Source organism: Lissotriton vulgaris, unplaced genomic scaffold, assembly GCF_964263255.1.
Source record: "Lissotriton vulgaris unplaced genomic scaffold, aLisVul1.2 SCAFFOLD_375, whole genome shotgun sequence".
NCBI classification, from domain to species: Eukaryota; Metazoa; Chordata; class Amphibia; order Caudata; family Salamandridae; genus Lissotriton; species Lissotriton vulgaris.
This window is the reverse complement of record NW_028244278.1, coordinates 1,198,270-1,225,968: the sequence shown is the minus strand read 5'-3', so window position 1 is coordinate 1,225,968 and position 27,699 is coordinate 1,198,270. Positions and strand designations below refer to the sequence as shown.

The window sequence follows — 27,699 nt, the reverse complement described above, 5'->3', positions numbered from 1 at the left end:
CCGCGATACATTACCCGACCCCAGTTCTCCCCTGCCGTTATGACGTGTGGGGGATAGTTTCACCGCTGGTCAAGTTCCCCGACCAGACTTACACTTAGCTCTCGATATGGACACTGAGGATAGAGCGAACACTAGGCGGCAGCACACTACGAAACGCATGCTACACCTGGAGTACGAAGAGGTACTGACGCTTAGGGCTCCGGCGCACGCAGTGAACATACACGCGGCAAGGCGAAGTGAACCTGTCCTAACACTGACTGACCGCTGCGCCTGGGACCTGAGGATTAGTGTGCATGCCCTGCTGCCGCACATGTGGACATCGCTTTTAGGGCTGCGACCTGGACTTGCGAGCCTTCACTGGTAGTCTTATGCCTCAGTGAGCTATACCACACACTGATTGTCATGCACGGTAGAGCATTGCAAATGCGAGCCATACCTACAACCACCCCGAGACCCACGCATTGCTATGCACTTATACAGCTCTACACACACCTAGGTGAGGTCCCGGGGAACAAGCTGCGACGACCGCGATGCTTGCCTGAATGACACATTTCTACTGTTACAAAAAAAAAAGAGAAAATTAGACTGATCATTTATTATGGACAATTCCAAATGACAATGATGATTCCACCATGTATACTGCCGCTGGACCCCCGGGTTGCCAGCTAAATGGCTGTGTCATTCATGCAGTATCACTCTGTTTCTTGACTATTTGATTTGCCCCTCTGTGGGCCATGCAATGCACCCTGTATGATGATGGACAAATGTGAAATAAAGGTCTTCCAAAAACAAAAAAACAAAAAAAAAAATCAAAGTATGACACAGCTCATCAGCTGACAACCCTGAGGTCCGTCAGCGATTCAGGATAAAACTTGTATTAGAATGCACTACTGAGTCCAGGATGAGACAGGTTCCATTTTATATTTTTAAGGATCAGGTGCCATACAATCAAACAGAAGACTACGGGGGACAGGACAAGATACAGGATATGCACATAATAACCGCTATAATGGAACATTGGCGCTAAAGCATATGGATCGGTGCAGACAACAATACAGTATACATTCAATGTTGAGCGCCAGTTCTCAGGGCTTGCCCACCCGGGAATCAGGATATCATAAAAGCATAAGCACTAAATATAAGTACACGATAAAAATCAGAATGAATAGTCGGCCATACTGATCCTTCAAGGAAGAGAAAAGGGAGGCAAAAAAAGGCCATAGAAAATAAAAAAGGCAAAATAAATAACTCCGTTTCAGCCCCCCACCCTGCACCCCTGCAAATGGCTACAGCCGAACCCCACTAGCAGCGTGCCTGTCTCCCCTAATAACTAAAACCCTAAAAGTAGGAAAAAGAGTGGAGGAGGGCTTATCCGTTTGGGCTCCCAGCCCCTTTAGTCCCCCCGCCAGAAACAGATACCCCTATCGCTAGGAATAACTGTGTTTAGCGCAGGGGCATTGTTTTTTGCAGGTGATTGTGATTGGCGTCGGGCTTGAGACTATGGATCGAATGGTGCTTGAGCCATCGCGGAGCTCAATACTGGCAGAAATTTGGGCGTTTCATTCACATGTGGATGTATTATTGAGCAAAGTGGACACGCGCCTATCTGAGATGCTCCTGGTGGAACCGGACCCGGCCTTACTGTCGGAACAGCAATCTGCAGCCGTTCAAACCGCGGCCATTTTGTCTCCGTGCGAGAACCACGTGAGGAAGCAAGTATTGAAACCATCGGATGGTGCCCTGGAGGACGGTGTGCCCAAGGTAGTCAGTGTATTACTGAACCTTCCACCACCATTGACTTCTGAGGTACCGAAAGGCGACCCCCTCCTGAGAACTTTTGTTCGTGACTTTCCATTCATTTTGAGGTCATCTTCCCCTCTCTTGGTGACTTTACGACTCCTGGGCAAGGTACATTGGTTCTTCCCATCTAGAAGGGAGAGTCCTCCTGCGTCTGAAGTTTTTGTGGACTCACTGCCTATGAGTCGCCATAGATTGATTCTGGATGACTATGGACTGGCACAGATGCTTTGTTACATAGCACTCAACAGTGGCCTTTTTTATCAGAGATATCCCCCTCGCCTTTAGTCCAACAATCGAGAGCATTTTTATGTACACCCAGTTTTATCCTATCTATCCATATCCCTTGTCTTACTCTTGTCTCTCATTTCCCAATTCCCTCTGTAGACACCTTACAGAGTCTACACACTGACCGGCCCTTTACTCTAAGCTCACGTATCGGAAATAACGGAGGATTAGACATCCGGATGGATTGCATCTAATCCTATAAATATTGCATTAAAGGTATAATATCTCAAAATTAAATGATCATCCACAATGAGAATGAGATAAATATTTCTGTTAATGCACTAATATTCAGACTATACCGCTATAAAGAGCTTATTATTTACTTAAGTGATCAGTACTATGTCGGACGCTGATACGCGTAAAATGATAACTGCGAGTCTATCCGTTTCTTAGAATACCACGTACAAGTCACTTGGGATATCGTCCTTTGAATTACACTACACTTCTTTCACTTAGTCACCTTACCATTCTTTCCGGCCAGTGTTTTTCAATCAACAGGTCTCATTGTTTATATCACAGATGTCACTAAATTAGTGTTCTCTAGTCACATTGACAGAGTCACTTATTGGCATGCCTATGATCACCCTGGTTGACACAATCAAGTCACTTCCTTAATGTGCTTATGAATAGAACAAGTTCGCAAATGTATATTTTATGTGTCTATTCAGCCCTGAAGATTCGCAGCTTGTTCCCTGCGATGAAACACGTGTTGGCTTGTGAAATGGAACAATAAACAGAAGTGGCTACACCAAGAACAAACTGTTTCTCTACTCCACTTATGTATAATTGTTCTCGAAGTTTGACCTAAAGTTTAGATTTGCTTAAACAACTTCCACCACGTTTCTATACTTAACTATTACCAAGGAATAACTTTGTGTTTAGCGCAGGGGCATTGTTGTTTTTTGCATGTGTGTGGATCAATATTGGTCCATCTTGGAGCGGTTGTTGGGGATTACCGCTCGCCTCATTGCCTACACTGACCACTTCTTTAAAATTTTACCTTGCGGACACCCAGGTAGTGCGCCTAGTAATTCTGGAACACTAAAAGACCTCGCAGCTGTTCTTTGTACCAATCAGAATCACCTCCCTGGGTGAATCTGGCATCCTCTGGGGGGACAAACAGGATCTCGAACTTGCAGATGCGGAGAGTGACCAGACTTTAATCGCAGCCACGGTCAACTCGGTTAAAGCCGCAGGCCAGAGACCCCGACCCACCGAACTCCGCCGGGCCCGGTACCGGGTCCGCGGGACGGGGACCCCCACCCGCAGCCGACAGCAAGCAGAATCACTCCTCCATCGATGCTGGGCAATAGAAACGATCGCCGCCAAATCCGGGCTTAAACAAAGCCTCCACTCCGATTGACCGGACCAAGCCTGCGTCTCCCAGCTGATGTTGTTGCACTGCAGCCCGGCTGTGAAAATACTAGAGGCCCCGGCTGCACCGCTGGAGTAGGCCACAGTCTTCAACTCGACAGATTGTCAAATTAGCCAATAAAAGTTTCCGGATTTCACCATTAGGGTGCGGAGCAGTTCATGCACACAGAGGCTCGGAGTAAATTCAGGATAATGTACAGGATATTGTGGCAGGATACGGAGGTCGTCAGAGCCGGGAGCCTAAGCAGCCATCTTATTTGCTGACGCAGCTCTGCCCCCCCCCCCCCCCCCCCCCGGATTCTTAATACCCTGAAGCCGGCCAACCACCTACCCTCCCAGCAGACGCGGTTAAAGACCTATCTCCTCTTCTTCTACCCCTATGGACTAAGATCATTAACAGCTCCCTCCAACAAGGCTGCATCCCAGACAGCCTCAAAGTCGGACAGGTAACACCCATCCTAAAGAAACCCACAGCCGACCCAACAGACTTAAATAACTACCGGCCTATCTCCAACATCCCTACCTTGGCCAAACTTCTCGAGAAATGCGTACACACCCAACTGACTACTCACATTGATCGCTTTGACCTGCTGAACAGACACCAGTCGGGGTTTAGAGCAGGTCACAGCACTGAATCAGCCATGACCCACATCACGGATGATGCTCTTCAAATACTCGACCAGAACGGATCATGTCTTCTCATCCTGCTTGATCTATCCTCTGCCTTTGATACGGTCAAACACGACTATCTACTAGAGCTTCTGAAACATAGGATGGGTCTCTCCGGATCAGTGCTTAAGTGGTTCACTTCGTATCTCCATAACCGTACGCAAATATTCAAGACCAACAGCAGTCTCTCCAAATCTGTACCAGTGTCACTAGGGCTACCGCAAGGTTCGTCACTTTCGCTGGCACTATTCAACCTGTTCCTGGAACCCCTCACCAAAATACTACAAGCATCCAACGTGCAATACCATATGTATGCAGACGATGCGCAACTGTACCTCAAGATCAACACTCTGAACGACATCAAAGCGCTTAATTCAATGCTCAAACACCCAGATATGGCTGGTAGAAAACCACCTCACATTAAACGCTCTAAAGACTGAATTCCTCCTTATTGCCCCCCCCTCCCCCCGCCAAAGCCCCCATGATACAGGAATGGATCAAACATATCACTGCACTCAACATTCAACCATCTATCGTAGACTCAGCGAAATCCCTGGGAATTATCTTGACAGCAGCCTCACCATGCAGAAGCACATCAGCAAAACCACTAAGGAAGCAAACTTCCAAATAAATACTTAGGAAGCTGAAACCATACCTCCCAGCCAACGACTTTAAGCTAGCTGTGCAAGCGTTAGTCATCCCTCGCGTGGACTACGGGAGTATCACTCTGTGGCCTCCCAAAATCGACCACTGCACCACTAAGAGCCTCAACATATTCTGTCGCGAGACTTATCACTGGTTCGAAAAGAAGCGACCATATCGCGGCAGACTTAATAGCTCTCAACTGGCTACCGCTGGAAGGTAGAATCCACCTTAAAATAGCATGCATGACGCAAAAGGCCATACATCACAAGGCTCCCATTTACCTCGCGCAGAAGCTAACGGTATCTGGGGGCACCAGAGCCTCGAAGTGCGGAAAACCTTCTCTTGAAACCTCTAAGATTCAACAGGATGAAAACAATAAACGATCCTTCTCCGGTATGGATCCCTGGATATGGAACACACTACCCCCAGAAACCCGATGGATTGTCTCTACCGCATCGTTCAAAAAAGGCGAATCTCATGGCTAAATTCACCTGAGTGTACTATGATGAGGATTCTACTGGCTCACAAGAAACTTTGAGACTGCAACCTGCTGTAATGGCACTATTAGTTATTTTTGTGTCTCATGTGCTTCCCCACACATGAGTTCTCTGTATTTTAGACCTTTATGCATCTTATCCTATTTGATCTATTGTAAAGCGCTCTGATATCCGCAAGGATCTTGTTCGCGCTCTATAAAACCTTCTAAATAAATAGCCTGCCAGCTAGATATCTTGTTCTTGATAGTAGGATAATCCCAACTGCAGTGAGCGCACCTCACCCTTTAGTTGCATCCTTGTTAATACGTGCTGAGTCTGGGGACGAGCACAAGTATTGGCAACATGGATCCTATTAAACCCAACGGTGTTTAGATTAAATGGACGGTTGTTGAATCCTTTAGTTGTGTTGCAAAAGCTAATTAAAAACGCAGTAGAGTTTACTATTGCCCGGGTGATAAAGTGGGTGACACAGGTGTGGTACATGCATTCGAAACAATCGCTTGGTCACTTTACGCTTTTTGACCCGATGCCCTAAACCCAGGATCTCAATGAAACACAGTTCAATGTAAATTGACCTGAAGGCTTAACGTTGCGCCCTCTCCCCCCGAGTTGGGTGGATTCTATCATAATACCTATTCTTCAGAAGGGAGACATATCGGACCCGAAGTACTATCGTCACATGTCCTCTCTGGGCTCTTCTGTAAAACTGACGGGCAGGGTCCTCTTACAAAGATTGGAACAGTGGGCTACAAATCATTCCATTCTTTTGTAATCCCAGTACGGTTTTAGGAAGGGGCTGGAGACAGTAGAACAGTGTGGCAACCTGGACTTGCTTGTCGGGAAGGGGAAACGGCCATTACAACGCAGCTGTTTCCGTGCAGGGCCTTTACCACGAAGGCATTGCCACAAATACACTGTTACCACACAGTCCTCAATACGCATTTTTTAACAATGTAAGTGGTGAGCGCATATGCTGGTAGCAAGCACCTGCGTGGTGAAGGCTATCTGTGTCGTTAGAGGAGCGAAGAATCCAGAAAGACCGTCACCCACGTACTCATAACAAGCAGACTGGGATTAAAGAAACGCCCTCTATGCTGAAATTAACAAATCCTTGCTACGTAAACTCCAGAACACCGCGGCCAGTCTCGTCCTCTGCATCCCACGACATGAACACATCACCCAACACCTCCACTGGCTCCCCGTCGAAAAGAGAGTAACTTTAAAGCCAATCATCATGCCCACAAATTCCTCCACAACACTGGATCCAAATACCTTAACGAAAGTCTCCTTCCACGTACCCAGGAGAAACCTCGCCCTAGCAGAAACCCAGCGCATCCACGAAACCAGAGCGGGTGGAAAAGCCTTCTCCATCGCGGCTAAGTCCTGGAACGAGCTCCCGATCAACACGACTCTCCCCCACTCTACACACCTTCAGGAAGAGCATCAAGACCTGGCTCTCCGGCTGACCCGAGCTGCAAGCCGCCCCCCAACCCTCATGGGTGAGAAGCATGCTGCACAATTCCCTGAATGAAGATATCCTTCCACTTCTCTTTGACGCATGTACAGTGCCTCGTCCTGAATAGTTAAGGGGGCATTGTTGACTTTTATTTTAAAGGATCGGGGGGGCCAGGGAACAAATTTAGGGTGCAGGGCAGGGGCCGGGTATTTTTAAAAAGGGCTGGAGGCTAGGAGGGTGTTGCGCAGTGGGTCTAGATTCAGCATTTGGGGAAGGGTCTGGTATTTTTTAACGGGGAGGAGGTTGCGCTGGGGGGGGGGGTGTGTCTAGATTTAGGGCTTAGGGAATGGTTGTTAATTTTTAACAGGGCAGGGGTTGTGATGGGAACTAGAATTGGCGTTTAGGGAACAGGCTTCAGGACTGAGGGCAGGGGTTAGGGAAAACATTTAACAGGCATAGGCCTTTACCATACATACTTTACAACAAATACGTTGTACAAGCATGCGTAGTAAAGGATATACGCGTTCAAGGCATTCGCGTTGTAACGCATGTGTGGTAAAGGCATGTGTTACACCGGAATGCGTTTTCATCCTACAACCGTCGGGAAATACACTAAGGCTGAGCCAGGATCTTATATTTGTGTTTTGCTGACCTTTGCAGTGCTTTTGCTCTGGTGGATCACTTTATCCTGTGGCACCTTCTACTTTCACATGAGGCACAGAACAATATTGTTATCTATCTTTCCAAATTGTACAGAAGAATGTCTGTTACGTTTTGGCCCTAAGGGGCAATGTACTCCCCCATTTACAATCGAGAGAAATCGGACGCCTTGGGTGGGGCTCCGCAGGATGATGCACCTATTTTTGCCAGCTATACTCACAACGTGGTACTGGTGTCAAGAACTGCTGTCAGCCTCCACAGATTGAGGGATAACTTTGTTGATTTCGTGGATGGGAGGAAACTAAAGATCAACAATGCAAAGACATTTATGATATGTTGTAAAAAGACCCAGAAATGTAGGCTTTTTATATTGGGGTTCCCTGATCAAGATGGTTAACTCCTTCAACTATTTGGGTATTTTATTTGGTAGCAATGGCTTATGGTTTAATCATGTACAAAATGCTAGATTAAAAATAAGTAGTCTCTGAGGGTGTTTTACCATTTTCTAGCAAACTTGGTAGCCACCCCATTCAAGAAATGGTTAATCTATATTAAGCTAAAGCATTGTCATCTGCTATATATGGAGGGGCGTTTGGGGCTATATGCTTTGCCGTCCTCTTCAGTTTGAGGGGAATGCCTTCCTTAGGTGACTGTTGAGTATTCTGTTCTCCACTTCGACCTACATTATCCACAGAGATCCGGTTAACCTAGTTGGAGGTTTTCCTCTCACTTAAGCTGCTCTTGCTTTGGTGCTCAGTGAGGGCCAAGTCTGAAATGGCCTTTTGGTAAATCCTTTATGGGTTGTCTAGCTCTTGGTCATGTTTTTATCACCCCCGGGCTTCCCTATTTTAATTGCTGCATTACAGCTCTGTGATTAGAACCCAATGTAATGTATTGGTATTGCGTAAGAGCAAGATCAAAGCCCTTTACTTGGGGGAAAGTCTGGAAATAGGGTCTTCCGAGTCTAGGAAACCAATAGAAGCTTCATATGTTGATCCCTTCTGGGGATGGTTTCCAGCCGCATCGAACTTATGCCTCAACCCCCCAACATGGATTTATTTTAACTAGGCTACGCCTGGGTATGATACATTTCTTAGTTGCCTTCCCTTGTTATGGCCCAGTGGTTTTACTCTGTGCCCATGTGATGGTACTTCCAAGCAGACAACACATCACTTTATTCTGATGGCCTACGGTGAAACTATTTGAAACCCCTTTTTAGAACAAATAATTCTTGGGTCTATAAGGCGGCTTTCAGATTTGTGTGTGCTCCGACAGATCCTCTTATGTTTTTGTATTGCCTGATATACATGGGGAGGATTTTGCATTAGAGTATCACTCTCTAGTTTCTCAATATGGATTATTTCCACTTTCTTTTACTTTGATGTTTTTATAGTGAGGCAAATGAATATCACTTGAAACTGCCCTCTGTAGTAACCTTTAGGCAGGGTTTAAAGTTCTTTTACGATACTTGTGTGCACCATTGAATATCTTCACTTCGCTGCATTGTTCTACACCAGTGGGGTGCGGTTGGAGTAGGTGTTTTAGCTCACACCATGGTGGGACAAGGATCCATTTAGACATGTTTTTAAAGAATGTTTGTCCTCTTTTATAGGATCTGATTTGTTCTATTTTTTTAATGCGTTTTTTAAGTTATAGAGTTTATATTTTGTGTGCTCTTTTATGGTTAACCTTCTATGGGCAACCTGTTTGAACCAAATCAAGATTGTGAACTGATCTGACTTGAGGCAAGTATGGATTGTGAACTTCCCTATCTGTCCCTGCTCAACCTCATTGCCTTTTAAATCAATTGGAGATGCCCATCGACATTGGGCCTTTCTAGCTTATTAATTTGAATGAGTAAATGCAAGTGTTGAGTAGTTATACCAAGGGCATTTCTGGACATGTTCGACTAAATTCCTCTAATAACAAGTAAATTACAATTGCAGGTCCATGTATTTAGCCAGCCTTTATGCATCAAATAGAGGGTCCCTAAACTGAGCTGAAGGGCATAATACTCAGTGCACTCCAATAATTCCCAGGAGGAATTAGATGAATCTATGGTTTATATAGAATTTAAAATTGGTTATTTGGGGGTACGCACCTGAGCTGCTCGGTTCCTGCATGGTGCACCTTGGGAAAGCCTTTCTTAACTCCTGTTATGTCAGGGGTGCAGTACTAGCCCCAGGGGCGTCCCTGTAGTACCAACATTCCTCATTGTGTGCATTTATGACTTGGACTGCAGTTTACGTTCTGGAGCACACCTGTCCTTGACCTTATATCTATCATTGGTCCTTGCCCGTTCCACTGTTTACTGCCAGGGTGTTTCTTGGACCCATTCAGTCCTTCTTTTAAGAAGGTTTAGTACCAGGAATTGATTGATTGAATAATCGTACCTTCTGGGAAGTAAGTCCCTATTTGAGAGGTGCATTCTTTACTAGTTGATTAGTAACCCCGGCACCTCCTTTGGTCCGCAGACTAGGAACGCGGCTGTAATTCATCTCTTATTGGGTTGCAATGTGTATTTTCTAATTTAGTGTTTAGAATTTTATATAACCAAGCGAACATTGTATTATCCTCCTGATGATCCCATATGTTTAGGGGATTGAAACCTAGTCCACTAAATCACGCGTGATTCTGCGATTATTTTTCTCGGATATAGTAGTGTTTTCTTTAACAAGAAGTGTGACTTTTGATTCTATGCAAATTTTGATGTCACACACTTGTAGTTTTGCCTGTTCGTTTGTGTTATGCTTGTGGTGCACCCGTAAGGGTGCATATCGCTAAAAGACATTTACATTTTTATATAAATTAATGATTCGTCTAATTCATCCTATATATTCTGATTGTGCACTAGGAGTATTCTGCCCTTCATCTCCGCTTAGGGACCTTTGTTCTTTAAAGCTCTAATACTACTCTTGGTCCCTAGGTATCCTTCAGTTTCCTTTGTCTGGTCGTTGAACTTTATGGTTGTAGCATTATTCTATGCATCTGAAATTGTGGCGATCAGCATGCAGGTGGGGTGTTTGGATTTAGGGTTATGTGCAAGTTACTCACTCACAGGAGGAACTCTTGTAGTTTTTCTCCAACTCTTAGGTCAAGTCTGTGATCTGTGTCTTTTTTGTTCGACAGATGGAGAGTAAAGAAAATTGGCCAAGGCCACGGACGTGCTATAGTGTGCCAGTATTTCTGGGTTAACCATGTATGAATGATGGCTGATAAAGGGGGCTATAGTCTATGGTTACTGTGGTCTGTAACGTATGCTCGTTGATTGATTTGAAATTCACTGCCTGCTGCTGATTTAATGGTTGATAACTGCATTATGATAAATTTCTGTGCTACAAGTCTTCTCCGGGTTTACTACTGTTGGATTTTGTAAGTTGAGGTGAATGCTTTCGAGGCCGTGATGTTCCAACGCATCTTTTTTGTCTTGCAGGCCTACGAGCTCTCCACTCTAACAGGGACTCAGGTGTTGCTGCTTGTTGCCAGTGAGACGGGCCATGTGTACACGTTTGCGACACGCAAACTGCAGCCCATGATCACTAGTGAGACTGGGAAAGCGCTAATCCAAACTTGCCTGAATTCTCCAGACTCTCCACCTCGTTCAGACCCCACCACAGACCAACGTATGAGTGCTACGGGCTTCGAGGAGACTGACCTCACATACCAGGTGTCTGAGTCGGACAGCAGCGGAGAAACAAAGGTAGTTACATGTCTTCTATTCAACTGTCTTGTGATTCAAATCAATGTGTCTCTATCTTCTGTCTAGAAGAAGCATTTAGGCAGGCTCTGTAGGGTTGTGCTCTCTCCTTAAACCGGTACAGGCATAGGTGGCTTCACTTTAGATTGACATTCATTTGGGGTACTGTTTTCGCAGTGGCGGTGGAGCCATTGTATGCTAGTTTCTGAAGCTTTTTGAGACTAGGCCGTTAAAGGCTTTTCTTCTGCCATGTGTGCCTCAGGGTAAAACTGAGTAGGCAACCTTTCTCCCTCATCAAGGTCTGGACATATGTAAGCAATCGTGAAGATGCTTTTCTGCCTTTCCAAGGTGATTAGCAACCATGAGGTCGGCCATATCAACATATCTGCTGTCTGTGTGTTAATTTTACTGCAAATCTTTTGTCCAATTCACTGGTCCCAATGCATGAAATCTCAGGTGGAAGGAACGTTTGTTGGTGGGAGTCAAGGTTGCTGGTCAGTTGTGAGTGGGCAGTGGAAGACTTTACATTTGTGGGCAATTCTCGGACCTTTGTTTCGCTTGGTTTTAATAGCTGCAAGCCTTTGGATTTTCTTTTTCTGTGAAGGTAGTTACGTTAACAACCCCCCCCCCCCCCCCCCCCCCGTGTGTGTGCTTTAAGCTGTTCTGAACATCTGTTTTACGATTTGTGTACTGTGCATGTTCTGACATCTAGTGTTAAACGTTGAAATCTGCAAAGTTGTTTCTATAACCTTTATTTTTCCTGATCTTGAGTGGAAAAACTCAGGCATGAACATACTCATTATGTTTTTTTGCCATCTTGTTAGAGTTTATAACGTTTAGCTGTATAGAGATTTCTATTTGACATTTATGGACTCGTGTCTCTGGCTGTGTGTGGAATCTGCAAGTACAGTTTCATAGATAAAATATTCATTTTTGAAAATTCAAAAAAGAACTTGTCTCAGACGGTTAACATTTTGTGAATACACAGTTTGACTTATGGACTGCAGTTGAGGGACATAGTCTACATCTCTGAACTCTGCGGGAGGTCTGTTTGTATAACCTGAAGCGACAAGCCCAGGGCAGTAATAGTACTTCCCTCTGGAGTCAAATGTGCACGGTGTACGCTGTCTGTATTTCATATATGAAACCCTGCAATGCTCTGTTTCTATACCGGCATGGTTCCACAGAGTATATGCACTCTAGAATAGAGCAGCTACACCACAGCCAGAGACGTGATGCATTTGCATTGGATATTTGCCTATTAGAAGATGTAGGTCAAACACAATGGTCCATTGAGGACACTCCACAGTAGATTCATGTAAGTGCTCTTATTTCTTAAGTGTGCCCCTGGCTGGCTAGCAGCAGAGCGCTGTAAATGGAATACAAGCCTGTCGGGATACATGGAGAAGAGGGGGCAGATGGAGGAGGTAGATCTAGCAGAACAGGTGTGAAGTCAGCCTGTCTGAGATAATGTCTTGAAGAGTACATTTTCGATTTCCTCCTGAATTGTGGGAGGGTTGGTTGCTGCTCTCATGATGGAGGGATGTTCCACATCCAGGTGAACAAAACTGTGGTCCACCAGTCCTAGAAATAATAATGTATAATCAAACATGCAGTTTCGGAAATAAGCAGTTAAAATGAAAAACCTGGCAACATTAAAAAAGAGTAGTGTTTTCACTGAAAGCGCTTGGTGCTCACATGTGACACTGTGATTCAATAATGTCGCTGCATTTTGATAATGACATGTGACAATACAACCAAAACCTCACACAAGTAAGGGTTCATAATCTGCTAAGTCAACGCAATTTTGATCCGGGGTTCGAGACGACCAACATCTCAATCTTCGGTCTCACTGAGAAAATGGAAACTTAGTTTTAGAGATTGTGGTTCTAGAAAAACATGTTTGAAGTGTGCAGCAATAAATCCCTAGTGTGTGAAATACATTAAGTGTGGATATGTGTTCACCTTAGCACAACGTTCTCGTTAAAGAAGTCATTGTGACGTCCAGAATAACAGCAAAAACAGAAAATAGTTCTGCAAGATGGTTTTTAAAGAAACTTAGTACAAAATGAGTTTAAACATGTTTATAAAGAAGTATATATATAGTAATGTGTAGGGTGTACAGAATGGATTTTTTAAACATATTTTTGGGTGTGTCGGTGGGCATTGAATATCTACTTTCGCGACATCGCCACAGGTATCGCGACATCGTTGCAAATATAAAAAATGTATAAAGTAAACTCTTATTAATCCACTGAATAAAATACAAGCTTATAAAACTACCTCTTGGTGCCATTTTAGATAGTAAACTCCTAGGTTACGTGGATGTTCTAGTTAAGAAATAGATTTAAAAACCATAGTCTGTAAAAAGCAAAGGTAACCGGGACTTTGTAGTTGAGCTGATATTTCACTTGTACAAAACAAGAGAAATTAAGCAGCTATGGTTAGCCGAGCTAACTATAATTTGCGCCCACACAAGGCACTGCTTATAACCTCACATATTGCAAAACTCATACCTTGGTCAGTGACATAACTGACATCTAAAATGATGACATCCACAGAATCCGACACACCCACTCGCATGTTATCATTCATACACCCACTCCAACTTCCACACTACCATTCTCGAAACCATTGACCCACACACAGGAGTACTTACCCACCCACTCACTGATTCTTAGGTCGACACACATATCCACTCAGTCACCCATACACTAACTTGCTCACTAATACAGCCACTGATATATCCACTCATACACCCACTCACACTGTCAGTCACTCACACTGTCAGTCACTCACACTGTCAGTCACTCACACTGTCAGTCACTCACACTGTCAGTCACTCACACTGTCAGTCACTCACACTGTCAGTCACTCACACTGTCAGTCACTCACACTGTCAGTCACTCACACTGTCAGTCACTCACACTGTCAGTCACTCACACTGTCAGTCACTCACACTGTCAGTCACTCACACTGTCAGTCACTCATTGAGCTACATACATACACACACACACACTTACCCACACTGCCACTGACTCCCCCATAGAGCCACTGACTCACACACTCACTCATCCATGCACCCTTCAGGTACTCTGACGCCCAATCAATCACCCATCAAGGTACCCACTTAGACGCCATCTGATAGACAGTCTCAAATCCTAGTGACGCACACATTTACTGAGACGCTTAATCACTCACTTATACAACCACGCACCCACTGAATCATCCATACAGGCACTCTTACAGCCATTTATTCATCTATACACCTTGTTATATATTTAACACTAGCTAACGTAACGTTTGCAATTTGTTCACTTGTAATTTTTCTCCTCCTGTATCATTGCTGTTCATATTGTGAAGCGCTCCGACACCTTCGGGTAAAGTCCGCGCTATATAAAATCGCATAAATAAAGACACGAGGCAGAAGGTCAGGGCACTCTGAGCCTGCACCAGTCAGTTTAGTGTTTAGTAGTTTGGGCAAGGATGGTGGTGCAAAGAGCTGGGGACATGACCTTACTATAGCCCCACAGTTTTGGACAACCAAAAACACAAGGTACAGGATGGCTCAACACACACCTATGTTCAAGAGATACAGTAACAAGAACTACAGTGAAATATCCTGATTGGTGATTAATGAACAAGAAACGATCTCCCAAATGAATCCAATGAGTCTTCAGAATACTTGAAAAAATATCCTTTTTATTTTTATATTTTTCTTCAGACTTCGTATGTTTTAAAAACACAATACAAAGTTCATAGCCCTCCTTTTTGGAGGAAGTGGCTATAGGGTTATTTATAAGGACTTCTTTGGCTGTAATGTTAAACAGATCTCCTATTAACTCCTCCCTGTGCTAGGAGTCCACAATTAAGCTAGACACCTTCTGTCTCATGTCTTGCTTAATTGTGGGCCTCCTGGCACAGTTCAGTCATTAGGGCCTTTTTACAATATTCACTATGGATTTTGATGATAACAGGGAGGAGTTAATAGATCTGTTTAACATTACAGCCAAAAAAGTCCTTATAAATAACCCTATAGCCACTTCCTCCAAAAAGGAGGGCTATGAATTTTGTATTGTTTTTAAAACCAAAGTCTGGAGAAAAACAATATAAAAGGATACTTTTTTCAAGTATTCTGAAGACTCATTGGATTCATTTGGGAGATTAGTGATGAATGAATCAGGATATTTCACTGTAGTCCTTGATGTTGCATCTCTTGACTATAGGTATGTTCTGAGCCATCCTGTACCATATATTGAACACTCCTCAACATTTTAAAAACACTGTCACTGGGTGACATCAGTGAATTGCGAGGTCATAAGCAGTACACTGCGGGTGCGAGTTATAATTAGCGTGGCTAACTAGAACTGCTGAATTACTCTGGTTTTGTACGAGTGAAATGTCCGCCTAACTATGTCCGTGTAACCTTTCTTTTCACTGAATTTCCAAGTTTATTAAAATTCTATTTCCTTACTATAACGTCCTTTTAACCTTTGGTTTTCTTCAGTGAGAAAAATTTGTATGTGTGTATGTATGTATATATATATATATATATATATATATATGTATATACCCACACATTTCACCAAAGGCCCAAGAGCTTGGCCGTGGGGAGCAGCAACCTCCCCAGCTGGGAGAGGCTGAGGATTCGAACCTTCGAGACCTGATCAGCACAACACTCCATATGCGGATTAAGATTTTCTCATTGCTCTGCATCCTACGTAAAGAAATAAAAAAGGGAAAAAAGACACAAACATTTGAACTTACTAAGACGTTTATTCTTGCTCACATTCGGACCTCTTGTCTCACAATGCACCAAAAAGACATAGTATTGAGTATACGCCCATTGGGGGTAGACAGCATATTTAAATAAACCGGAAATGTAAAAAGAAATGTGAGCCTCCGAAGTGGTTTGCACCAGCCCATGAAGAAGGGGTCCTCTGACCTTGAAACGCGTCTTCAAATTAATGGCTAATCAGAGTTGGTGAGCATGCTGCATTTCAAAGCTGGATGGCAGCGCGCTGTTGTGTGCGCTCCAGAAGCTACAGGGCAACTTGTTGAACAACATATATATATTTTTTTATATTATCTACTGGCGGTCGCCCGAAGGTAGTTATAGTAAGGACCACGTTTCCATAGGAAAAGCTTTTTTTCATGTGCTTATAACTTTTATTTATTTATTTATTTAGAGTTTTCTATAGCGCGAACTTGAACCGATTAGGTTATCAGAGCGCTTTACATAGCACCAGTTCCGTTACATGTTATCACAGCAGTTTACATAGAATCAGTTACGTTGCACATTTCAGGATCTTGAACCGATTAGGTTATCAGTGCGCTTTACATAAGACAGCATTCGATGTCCAGTGCCCTCCTCCGCCGTGTAGCGGGGGACCTCTTCCAACCCTCCGAAGTCGTCGAGCTGTCGGGACTAGGCTCCTGGAATGTCAGCTGCCCCTTTACAAGGCACTTTACATAGAATCAGTTACGTTACACATTTCAGGAACACATTTCTTTTTGCTCTAGTGAGTAGGGTTATCTCTTCACACGGGGGAAGGGGAACACCTGGCTATATTCCAACAGTTCCACAGGCGATTAGTCGTTAAAGCTATAGTTCTAAACACAGGGAGGGGATACACATGGATACAATCTAATAATCACATAGGATACTAGTCGTTAGAGTTGTCTTCTATCCTGACAGGAGGGATGTGACTGGAAACACTCTAAGGGTAATATATAGGGGTGGTAGAGAGTACAAAGGACCACAGCAAACACTACACTAGTACCAGCATAGAGGAGGGGTGGGTGGGATGCAAGGGTCTGGAGGGAAGGGCTAGAGTCCAGCGAAAACTGTCCGAACAAACAGCAGCATTCACAGCATAGATGAAGGGTGGGTAGGATGCAGGGTATGGAGGGAGGGTCTAGTCCAACGAGAAAAGTCCTCCAGAGTCCACCAGGGCACTATCCTCTGCGTTCGTGTTCGTGTTCCCGGAGCCTGTGTCTGCCGGTCAGAGAAAGCGTGTCCCCCAGGCACCGGCTAAACAGCGTGGTCAGCAAGGGGGAAGGGGGGGCAAGAGTCTCGGCCGGCGACAGCGGGTGGCAGCGGGGGCCGCAGTGGGAGCCCTACATACCGCTCAGGTGATCAGCGCCTGTCCGACTCGCCCCCGGTCTCCGCTCTCCTCCCTGCCGTTCTTCAGCCCGGGCTGGCAGCGGGCGTCCGCCATGTTGGGTCCCCGGCAGGGACCGATAGCAGCCAGCCAGCGCCGCTCCACAGACACCAGCAACGAGGTGGCAGCGGGGGACGCGGCAGGAGCCCCACACACGGCTCGGGTGCACAGCGCCCGTCCGACTCGCCCCCGGTCTCCGCTCCTCCTCCCCGCTGCTCTACAGCCCGAGCTGGCAACGGGCGGCCGCCATGTTGGGTCCTCGGCGGGGATCAGGAGCACTCAGCAATCGCCGCTCCACCGGCATCAGAAGCGATCTGGGTAGCCCTGCAGGTGCCCCACACCCTCCGCCACAATTATGAAGCGTGTGCGTCGCGGGGGGCCTCCCAAGGACCCTGGGCTCCAGGCCGGAGCAGCGCGCTGGCCGGGAGCCGAGACGGTCCACGTCCTTCCCGTCTCGGCTCCGCCCTTCTCTTCTCTACTTTGGTGTCGTTTGACTAATCTATATGAAATTTCCCAAAGTTTCTCTTCTTTTGATCAGCTTCCATTTTGAAAGTTTCGGGTGATTGGTCATGAGGTGGCTGAGAAAAAAGGGGGGCTACAAAACGTGTTCTCAATGCATTTTCCATAGGAAACTTTAGACCAGGTTACAGGTCAAACTGCTTAACGGAATTACACCAAATTTGGCAGGGAGAAAGGTCTTGGTCCAGAAAGCACGCCTTTGTTTAAATAGTGTATATCCATTCAGTAGTTTTTGAGAAATATCAAATTTTACAGATATCAATATTTGAGAATTCTGACCTCTGTTTGGCTGAGGGGTTACAAGCACGAGCTTGCGGCTGATTGACTGTGAACAGTTGAAACTAGGAAGTGTTGGCAGCCATTTTGTGATTCAGTCCGTCAGCTCACATCTGTCTACAAGCCATCGGGTCTGTAGTTCTGTGACTCAGTTGAAAGGAGTTTGGGGGGGGGGGGGGGGGGGGGGGGGGGAAGAAAGGAGACAAATTGTATAAGAGGGTACAGTAGGAACTCTGGTCTTAGTTTAAGCAGTCTGTACGGTGTAGAGGCAAGGAGTTTGAATGTTGCGTAGGCTCTGGAAATCCCGTCGGGAGAAAACTATGCTATTGCGGTAATGTTCACTAGGCTGTCTAAATCATATCGGGAAAATAATGCGCTGTATTACAGCTTTCCTTTAATATAATGCGCACTAATGTTTACTTATAATGCAGTGTTCACTTATCACGGACAGGATCGCTTTGTTAGACACAATTTAATATTATGTGGGAGGGCCTGTTCTGTTCCTGTGTGTGGAACAAAATTAATGTTTAATTGGCTGAGGTGTTCCAACAAAGAGCTCAATGTTCATTGGTTGTGAACAATAGTGTTGCCAGCCATTCCCTCCCCCTTCGTGGAGTAGCAAGGACATCTGATTGGCTGACGTGTTCCAAGGAGGACCTTCCCAAGCCTAATGTTGATTGGCTGTAAACCATTAAAAGTAGAAGTGTTGGGAACAATTCCCTCCCCCTCTGTGGAACACCATGGACATTTTATTGATGAAAGTGTTCTGAGTAGAAGTTTGGTCCTTATTGAGTGGGAACGGTTCACTGTTGGCCATTTTGTTTCGCACTTCAAAGAAGGTAGAGGCGAGGGTAGGAACTCTTTTAACTCTGTATAGTGGTCACAAGGTGGTGGACAGGGTTTGTGAAGGGTAAACTTGTTTTTTATATATTTTAAGGGCCATTTATGTAATTGGCGTGGGGTGTACAAATCACGGCGGGAAAATTTGCGTGTTGCGCTCTTCATTTTATTAAGTTTGTGGGTGGGATAGTTCCCAGGAGCACAATTTAGTTATAATTTCAGTCTAGGTTTGAAAAATGTTTTATTAAGCGATTACAAATACTTTCTTCGGAAACTGACGCTGTATATATCCAAGGGGTGACAAATAAAAACGTAATTCATAAAATATCACTTAAATGTGGCCACACCATCCCTCTTTATCTGATATAGTTTGTAAAAGTGATGCCCCATATTCTTGATAATATAAGAGGGCATGCATTAATTTTAGATAAAGTAGATAAGAAGTGCTACAAGAAACGCTCCCGCACTACATCATCTGAGGTCACAAGAACAAGTAAACTGTTGAACTCAAATGACTTTATATTACATAGAAATGTATGCTTTATCCTTTTTTACAATTTCTATTATGTAGAATTCGGGAACGTTCTGTCGTAGTGCTTAGAGGTGGCTCACTGCTCCGCTAACAAATCACTTACTCGGTTAACAATATATAGGGTAGTAGAATAATATACACTACTGATCCTATATATTCTACAGGGAGAAGGTGAATAGGAACCTGTAACTGAGAAAAATGTATCCAAGGTATTCACTAAAAGTGTATTTTTTTTAGACTGCCATTTCGAAAAATATTCTCACTGTAAAAATATCTGATCAAGTAGGTTATAAAGGTCAGTAAGCTGTGTTTCAGATGGTTTACTCCTGGTGAAGACAAATCTCCAATTCCTGTTTGACAAAAAGACACTCTATTACAATATAAAGAGTGTCACTGTTACACGAAAAGGAAAATAGAGTTATGAATACAAAAAAAGATCAATAACTAAATACTTTCCAGCGGTGAAGATGTTCAGAGTTTTTCTCTGGGACTTCGAAATGTTTCATCTTCGTGGCGACTGGTCATAAACTCCTCTGAGATCATGACTGTGAGTACTCTAATGTACATATTCACACTATACCAGAAGGTGCTGACGTTGCATATACATCTTTATTCTTCGCACCGACTGGTCATGAACTCCTCTGGGATCACTGTTAATATTATAATATACATATTGACAGAATAGGATCTGAAGGGGCAAACACGGTAACAACCAGAAACTCTTAAGTCTTTTTGCCGACGGGTCACCAACACCTGTGAAGTCAAGTGTCAATAATATAATATACGTAGTCACAGTATATGAGCTCCAAGGAGCAATGTTTGCTGTATTCGGTCTGTTTCTGAAAACAAGGTGCTGACGTTACACAAAAACGGCAAAAACAACCAATAATGGTTTTTTACTAAATACAAATGTTTAAATCTTCACAAATAGCTACGTATTATAAATATATACTATGCCTTAACCAAACAACTTACAACTCTGTAATGTTTTCTTGTCGCAAAAGATGAATCCAAAGCTAGAACTAGAAAAGGGAACTTGCGTCACAAAATGGACACGGGTAAATAATTCGCAAAAACAAAACTAATCGAACTGCTGTTTATATACTTTTTGGTTATTGAGTAGTCTATGGAAGGAAGATGCGGTCCGCCCATTTAGATGTCACGTTTTACAGTTCACACGTTTTAACTGTTTAACTTGTGCATGTGTTGGGAAAAGTTACAAAATGTGAAGAAGTAAAGGTTTTGATTTTGATCTGAACACGTATAAGGTCCTTAATATGTACATACGTTGGAGAGCTCAAACTGTTACCCGGCAAACTGTGTCATTTGGATTCTCATGACTAAAAACATCTATTAATTACCATAATTCTAAATAGAAGACATAAAAAAAATATTGTTAAATAGGAGAAAAAAATGTGTGCTAATATTTCTCATCACTGTGGTTTTAAATTAAAAAAATACCAGCATTTGTAAAGCGTACAGTTACCCCTGGAAGCTGTGCCTGCACTCGGGGGCGTCTGGAAGATTAAGCAAGGTGTTGCCGACAGTGACATAGTGGTGGGCTAACTTTCCGCTGGAGCTGGGAATCTGTGAACGCTGTTGTTCAAAGTCGGGTATCATAGCTGCTGCGTCACTTTTTCCACTCTTATGTTAATTACTGCTAATTAAGTTTTAAACATTAAGTTATACCTTATATCAGACTACTGTTAGTTTTTCACTACAAAAAGTATACACTTTTTTAAAATATACTTAAACTATACTGTTCAGGGACATTGTAGTTAGAAATTAGCATTTATAAAACCTTTGAAATTCACTGGAAAAAAACATGGGTCTTACAGACGTTATAGTTGGAAATTAGAATTAAAAAAACCTTTCGAAATTCACTGAATAGTTTCAGAGACGTTATAGTTGGGAATGGTCTTTTAAAAATACATTGAAATTCACTGTAAAACCCATAGGTTTCAGGGACGTTCTAGTTAGTTGGACATTTCGCTCGTACAAAACCAGAGAAATTCCGCCATTATGGGCTGACATCACTGATATCTCAAATGACATCACTGACATCATCCACCTGAAAATCTGATGCACCATCTCACATTCTAATATAACCTTTGATACACCCACTGTAAAATAGACTTCCATTTTCGAAACCATCAACACACCAATACCAGTTACTACATACGCACTCAGTGATTTGTAGGTCTACATACATCCACTTATTCACCCATACAATCACTCATACATGCAGTCACTCTTCAATACAACACTATCATATGCTCACCCACCAGACGTGGGTCCCGTGCTCACTACGCCACTGGAGTCCAGCTATCCTGGCTGAAGACGGCTGATAGCCAGAAACCGGTCCTAGGATGCTTGACTCCGGTCCAGGGAAGACCTGGCTTGGCAGTTCGGGTTGGACTGTTCCCATGAGCCACAGGGTCAAGACTGATTTGCATATGGCCATGTCTGAACTGGGGTGGCTTGGTGAGCAAAATAATGATGGATTAAACCCAGATCTGTGACTGGGGGTGAATGTTTTGCCATTGTGCAACATTCCGTCCATCTTGTGTGTTTTGCAGACACACACACCACCACTCATCCATGGAGGTACTCACACACGTAGTCAGTCATGCAAAGAATCATCGCACTCCCATTTACTCACCTATAGTCATATACACACCACATCACTGATACAAGTACACACATCTATACAGCCACTCTCTCAATCCCTGACTCATACATAGTCATTTATATGCTCCAACATACATTGCCTTTTACATATGTACTTACTTGGACATGTCCAACTGAAACATCCAGTCACTCACCAACACACCCATCCACCATACAACTGTTTCCACATGCACTCTTGAACTCATACACCCAATGAATCAACCACTAGCACATCTATGCACAGACACGCACCTCACACACTCAGTCTTCCATACGAATACTCAGGCAACCAATCAATAACCCATATAGACACTCGTGTAGCTACTGACCAACCCATGCAGCAGCTTGCACAACAACAGAATGACTGATAGACATTCATACAGTTTACTCACTAACCCATGCATTCAGGAACACATGTAATCACTCACTCATAGTCAGTCACGCACCTACTAAATCCTCCATCCAGACACTTATACACCCACTCATTCTTCAATACACCATGGCATATATAAAAGACACATTTAAACTTTATACAGTCACTGGATGATGTCATCCGTGTTATCACTGACCATGTTATGAGTGATGTAATGTGACATCAGCAGTGCATTGTGGACTAACTAGAACAGCAGAATTTCTCTGGTTTTGTATGAGTAAAATGTCCAACGAACTAGAATGTCCCTGAAACCTGTTGTTTTTTCAGTGAATTTCAATGGGTTTTTAACCCCTTCGCTGCTGATGACGAGCTCAGCTCGTCATCAGCCACGGGTGGCATGTGCTGATGATGAGCTGAGCTCGTCATGTAACGCGGTATTTTTAAAAATGCCGCACAGCGCAAAAATCACCGCAGCAGCGATGCGGTTAAAAGCTAATTCCCACCTAGAACGTCCCTGAAACCTATTTTTTTCAGTGTGTGTATATATAGCAGCCTGCCAGCATAACGTTTCGGCCTACCCAGAGGCCTTGATCGCACAACGCTATTGGAGGAGCAATCCGTATTTAAAGTGCAAGTAAGTCAGTTACATGATTGGTTGTCGCAATTGCAAACATGAATGGAAATGGAAAACATACTAATGGGTTTAAAAACAATGTTAAAAACCTCATACTTATTAGTGTAGAATGCACATTGCAAAATGTGTTATATTATAAAAGGCAGCAAATCTAGCAATCCTTTTATAAAAGAATTAACGTATAAAAATACCAGTGAATCAATTCATGTCATTCTGATCAGTGCAAAAATGGATACAGTTGAACAGAGACTAAGACAAAGTCCTAGAGGATTAGACCCACGTGGGTTAAATCTATATCCACATTTATGATCCAAAAGATGAAAACATCCACAACCAAGCGGCATTTTCAGTGCAAACATGTACCTTATGTGCAAGAAAATGTGCAAAATGTCCTTTAAGAGCAAAAATAAAAGGCGAAAGTCTTGTATATAAACACGATTTTTTTATAACTAATAACACATGTTTTAGTTGTACAGTACAGTGGTTTTAAACAACGAAGGAGGCACGGGACCTTTGTTCTTCCCCTAAAGAGTTACAGCAATGGGGAAGTTTTTTTCACAGCTAATTGTTTGTTGTTCAATTAAAAAAGGTGCTACCAAAAATGTGACTAGACTGGTATAAAAATCTTCGGTAGCCTCCTGGCCTAGAGGGGACTTACAATCCAGATCCACAATATATCTTGTTTCCAGAGCTTGTAAGATGGCCTCACGATTCCCTCCCCTCCTAAGGGGTGGAACTGCATCAATCACAAAATATTGTAGCAGCTAACTTTTGTTCTCATAGTGATCCTTGAAGTGGCGTGCAACTGGGTAAGCGGCGTCACTGGTATTGATGGCCCTAATGTGCTAGAGTATCCGTTTGTGAACCTGCAACTTGGTACTACCAACATATTGCAGGCCACACGGACACTCCAGCACATACACCGCAAACTCAGTTTTGCATGTCAGCTGTTTGCAGATGACTTGGGGGGGGGGGGGGGGTGTCAAAAAAGGGTGTACTATATTCTGTCCTACTTGCCCCTTGTTTGTAAGCCTTACACGAAGATCACTTTCTGAAACCCTCACTGGCCTGCAACCAAGTGGTATTGGTTGTCACTTCAGGACTAGACTTGACCAGAGCATCGCTCCTCGAGCGTGCTTTTCTAAAGGAAATTTCAGGCTTTGATGACATCATGCTACCAATGACCGGATCATTACATACCAAGTTCCAGTTTTTTATTAAGAATTTTACGGAGAGTTTGGTGCTGTCTATTGTACGTCAGAATAAGTCTGACTGGTTGGTTGGTAGTTTCAGGTTCTGCTACCTGGGATTTCTTATGAAGCAGAGCCGGTTTCCTCTGAATAGTTTGCCTTCTGAATAGCCATATCTATTGCTGTCTTAGTGTAATCTCTGGCCAAAGATCGTTTATCACTGGCCTCCTGTGCTAGCTTGCATCGGAATTCAGTGCTGCAAATGCGTCTGATATGCAGCCTCTCCCCGTAGAGGATTCTTCATATCAAATGCGCCGGATGATGGCTTTGGCGTGCCACATTGTATTTCCAGCTGTAGGTTTTCTCTAAAGTACAGTCTCTAATTTGTTGTAACTGGGAGAAAAACAGGCCCTCATAGCAACACCCCTCATTTGTTGAATATGCTGATTGTTGAACATGAAGTTATTGTGTAGGCAGAAAGAAATAGCCATCAAAATTTTATGTTCATGCATTTGGATCGGTCTGTTACCCAAATAATATTGTATGGCTCTCAACCCATCAATGTGTTGGATGCTGGTATAGAAGGCTGATACATCCAGCGAAATAAGCAAACATTGTGGATCCCATAATACACAGTCCAATTTTCTTAAAAAATCACCAGAATCTTGTACATAAGATGGTAAAGCCTTAACCGAATCCTGAAGAAAAGAGTCAATGTAAATGGTAGTATTTTCCAACAGTCCACTTCGTGCAGAAATAATCGGTCTGCTGGGGGGGATTGCAAGATTTTTGTGGACTTTAGGGATCAGATAAAAGGGCATCACAGGATACTCTTGTTTGAGGAATTAAAATTCGTCCAGGCTCAGTAAACCTGCACTTCTCCAACCCATCAGGAGTGTATGGAACTCTGCCTGAACTTTCCTAACAGTACCAACATCACAACGTTTGTAACACAATACTTCATTTAGTTGGAGGTGTGCCTCCTCCAAGTAGCGAGAACGAGGCCAAAGCACGACATTGCCAGTTGCATGCGAGAACTACATTGGCTCCCAATGCGACAAAGAGCCAACTTCAAATTACTGTGTATCACACACAAGGTACTTTACAATACAGGCCCTACCATTCTACACAATAAAGTCAAATTCCATAGACCATCGATGAACCTTCGATCCAGAACTTCAGGAAGAGCAAACACTACCCACGTGAAGACTGTCAGGATGGGAGAGCGGGCTTTCTCTCATCTAGCTGCAACCAAGTGGAATGAACTACCTCCCAATCTCAGACTGACAGAATGTCTCTTATCATTTAGGAAACAATTAAAGACACTACTCTTCCCTAAACCAGAATAATCAGTAATCAATGCGGTTACCGTACCCCTCAGCACCAAACCTCAGCGCCGTGATATCCTACACAGGATGATTGTTAGCGCTTTATAAATAAGTTAAATACAAAAATACAAATTTGTCGGATTGGCGGACGATGATGGTATTGTCCGCATGCAATTTCTTGATCAAGTTAATGTAGCTGTTATGTGCCCAATATTTACGTCTCTCCCTTCATGTTGTTGTGTAAAGCTGCTTGATCCGCGTGATTGTCAATTCGTGAAAAATATCAATGTTGTCCCGTAACATAAGAGGGGTGAAAGTAGATTTGGGTTTAAAGTTAGTAAGACTTGGTATGTCCAGAACCAAATGATCCTGTACTAGGGCCTTCATTGGACATTTGGCATGGATTTCAAAGGAGCTCATTGGGACACAGTTAGTGCCCTTTAGAGAACCAGTACTTTAATCTATATTCCCGCTTCGGATCTATGTTTAGACATTCGCTCTGTAAAGTCTCTGGTAGCTAGGTTTCCAGCCAGAGACTTGAATGAAAAGCTGTATGCATATGTGAAAATGATCTCAGTAGTGAAGAGTAGCAAGAGAGAACCCGTTAACAGCCAACAGTACCTAGAGCGTATGATTCATATTGCTGCTTGGTCACCCTTTTCTCCTGTGAAGATGCATGTCTCTTGGGTGCTTTCTTTCAGTGATTACTACTCCGAATCTAGAGTTGTGTACAGCAGTAGCGTCAACATTCTGGGGTAGGGTAACTACAGAGTTTCAGGGTTTTCAGTATTTAGCAATCACACATCGGTAAATAGCTTACTAGATCCAAAAGACTGAACTTGTACTTAGTCACAAAGAACTACTTAACAATGTGTAAACTGTGCTTCACATACTGTCACATGGAAACCACTTCCAGGGATGAGACTGGCTCGCACAGCCACTGTCCAGGTCTGCGTGGCAGATAATCTCCAAGGTCCAAAGACGTTGCCCAGAAGAGAGCTAGCATAAAGCAATAGTAGAAACCCACCGCAACTATAGTGGCCCCCAGAAGCAAAGAATTAGGAGTGGAGCTGTTGGGGGGTGTTGTCTTTTATGCTGCACCCACAATTTTTGCTGCCTCAAGAGATGCTCCTGAAATCATGCGCCAAATGCCAAGACACACCCATCAAAAATCTATCTTATACCTGCACTATCAACAGTGTGCCCCTTCATAGGGATGCAAAGGGTCAACAAAACATAAATGGGCCTTTGCGCACCTCATGACAGTGGCCTGTATCTGTGATGGATACGGCAAGGACATCCAGAATCAAATAGGAAAATGTGCGTGATGTCCGCCCCCCCCCCCCCCCCCCACCTCCCCACCTCCTCTTCCAAGAAGCTGATGACTGCAGTATTTTTCTCACTGTCTGAGAAAAAGCACTCAAAAGAAGTATTCTGCATTTCCCCATACAGGAGGCTTCAAATTAAAGGCTTGCTTCTACCCATTCACTGGAAATTTCTTGCCATTCGACTGCCACACCCCAACAAAACTGTGCACCGGATTGGCCTTCCCACACGCTGGTGACTTCGCCAAGCATATCTGGAAGACCAGGAAGGGACACAGCATTGAGGTTTTCATGAAGATCATTCTCGCCCCAGTGTACAAGGTGTCTGTGTAGGTTACAATCTGTCAAGTCAACTGACTTGATGTATTAAGTTAGGGGCTTGGGTTGCTGAGACTGGCGCAAAACAATTGAATATTTGACCTCCCCAAGGATATTACTGGTTATTTTTTAAATAGTACAGTAATTGTGCAAGATCTCTGATGCAGATGGCCTCTTGAATCCTTGAGGTGATCACGGAGGCTGCACCACTGGACTTTAACACAAAATTCAAATCTGCCAACTCCGTTTTCAGATGATCCTTTACCTGGTTCGATTCTAGTTTCACTTTTGAAAATGCATTAGCAGACTTCTCCAGCATTTGTTTCGAGTACCTTCAGAGAGTAGTGGTGGGAAAGATCTCGGTGGTATCTCTGCCAATACTTTAGTGGCAGCATTATCCAAGACAGCCTTTTTGAAGGAACAACCTCTTACCAGAGTAGGTGTTCA

General features: G+C 43.8%; 1 protein-coding gene across 4 annotated transcripts in view; it reads left to right on the top strand.

The window, feature by feature from the left end:
* SRF (serum response factor) overlaps positions 1–27,699 on the top strand; it is a 225,252-nt gene that overhangs the window by 11,545 nt on the left and 186,008 nt on the right. For all 4 annotated transcript variants that reach the window (XM_086948774.1, XM_086948777.1, XM_086948775.1 and 1 more), the window contains exon 2: positions 10,820–11,086. In XM_086948774.1, coding sequence (XP_086804900.1) covers positions 10,820–11,086 — 267 coding nt within the window. The remainder of the gene's footprint in view (positions 1–10,819; positions 11,087–27,699) is intronic.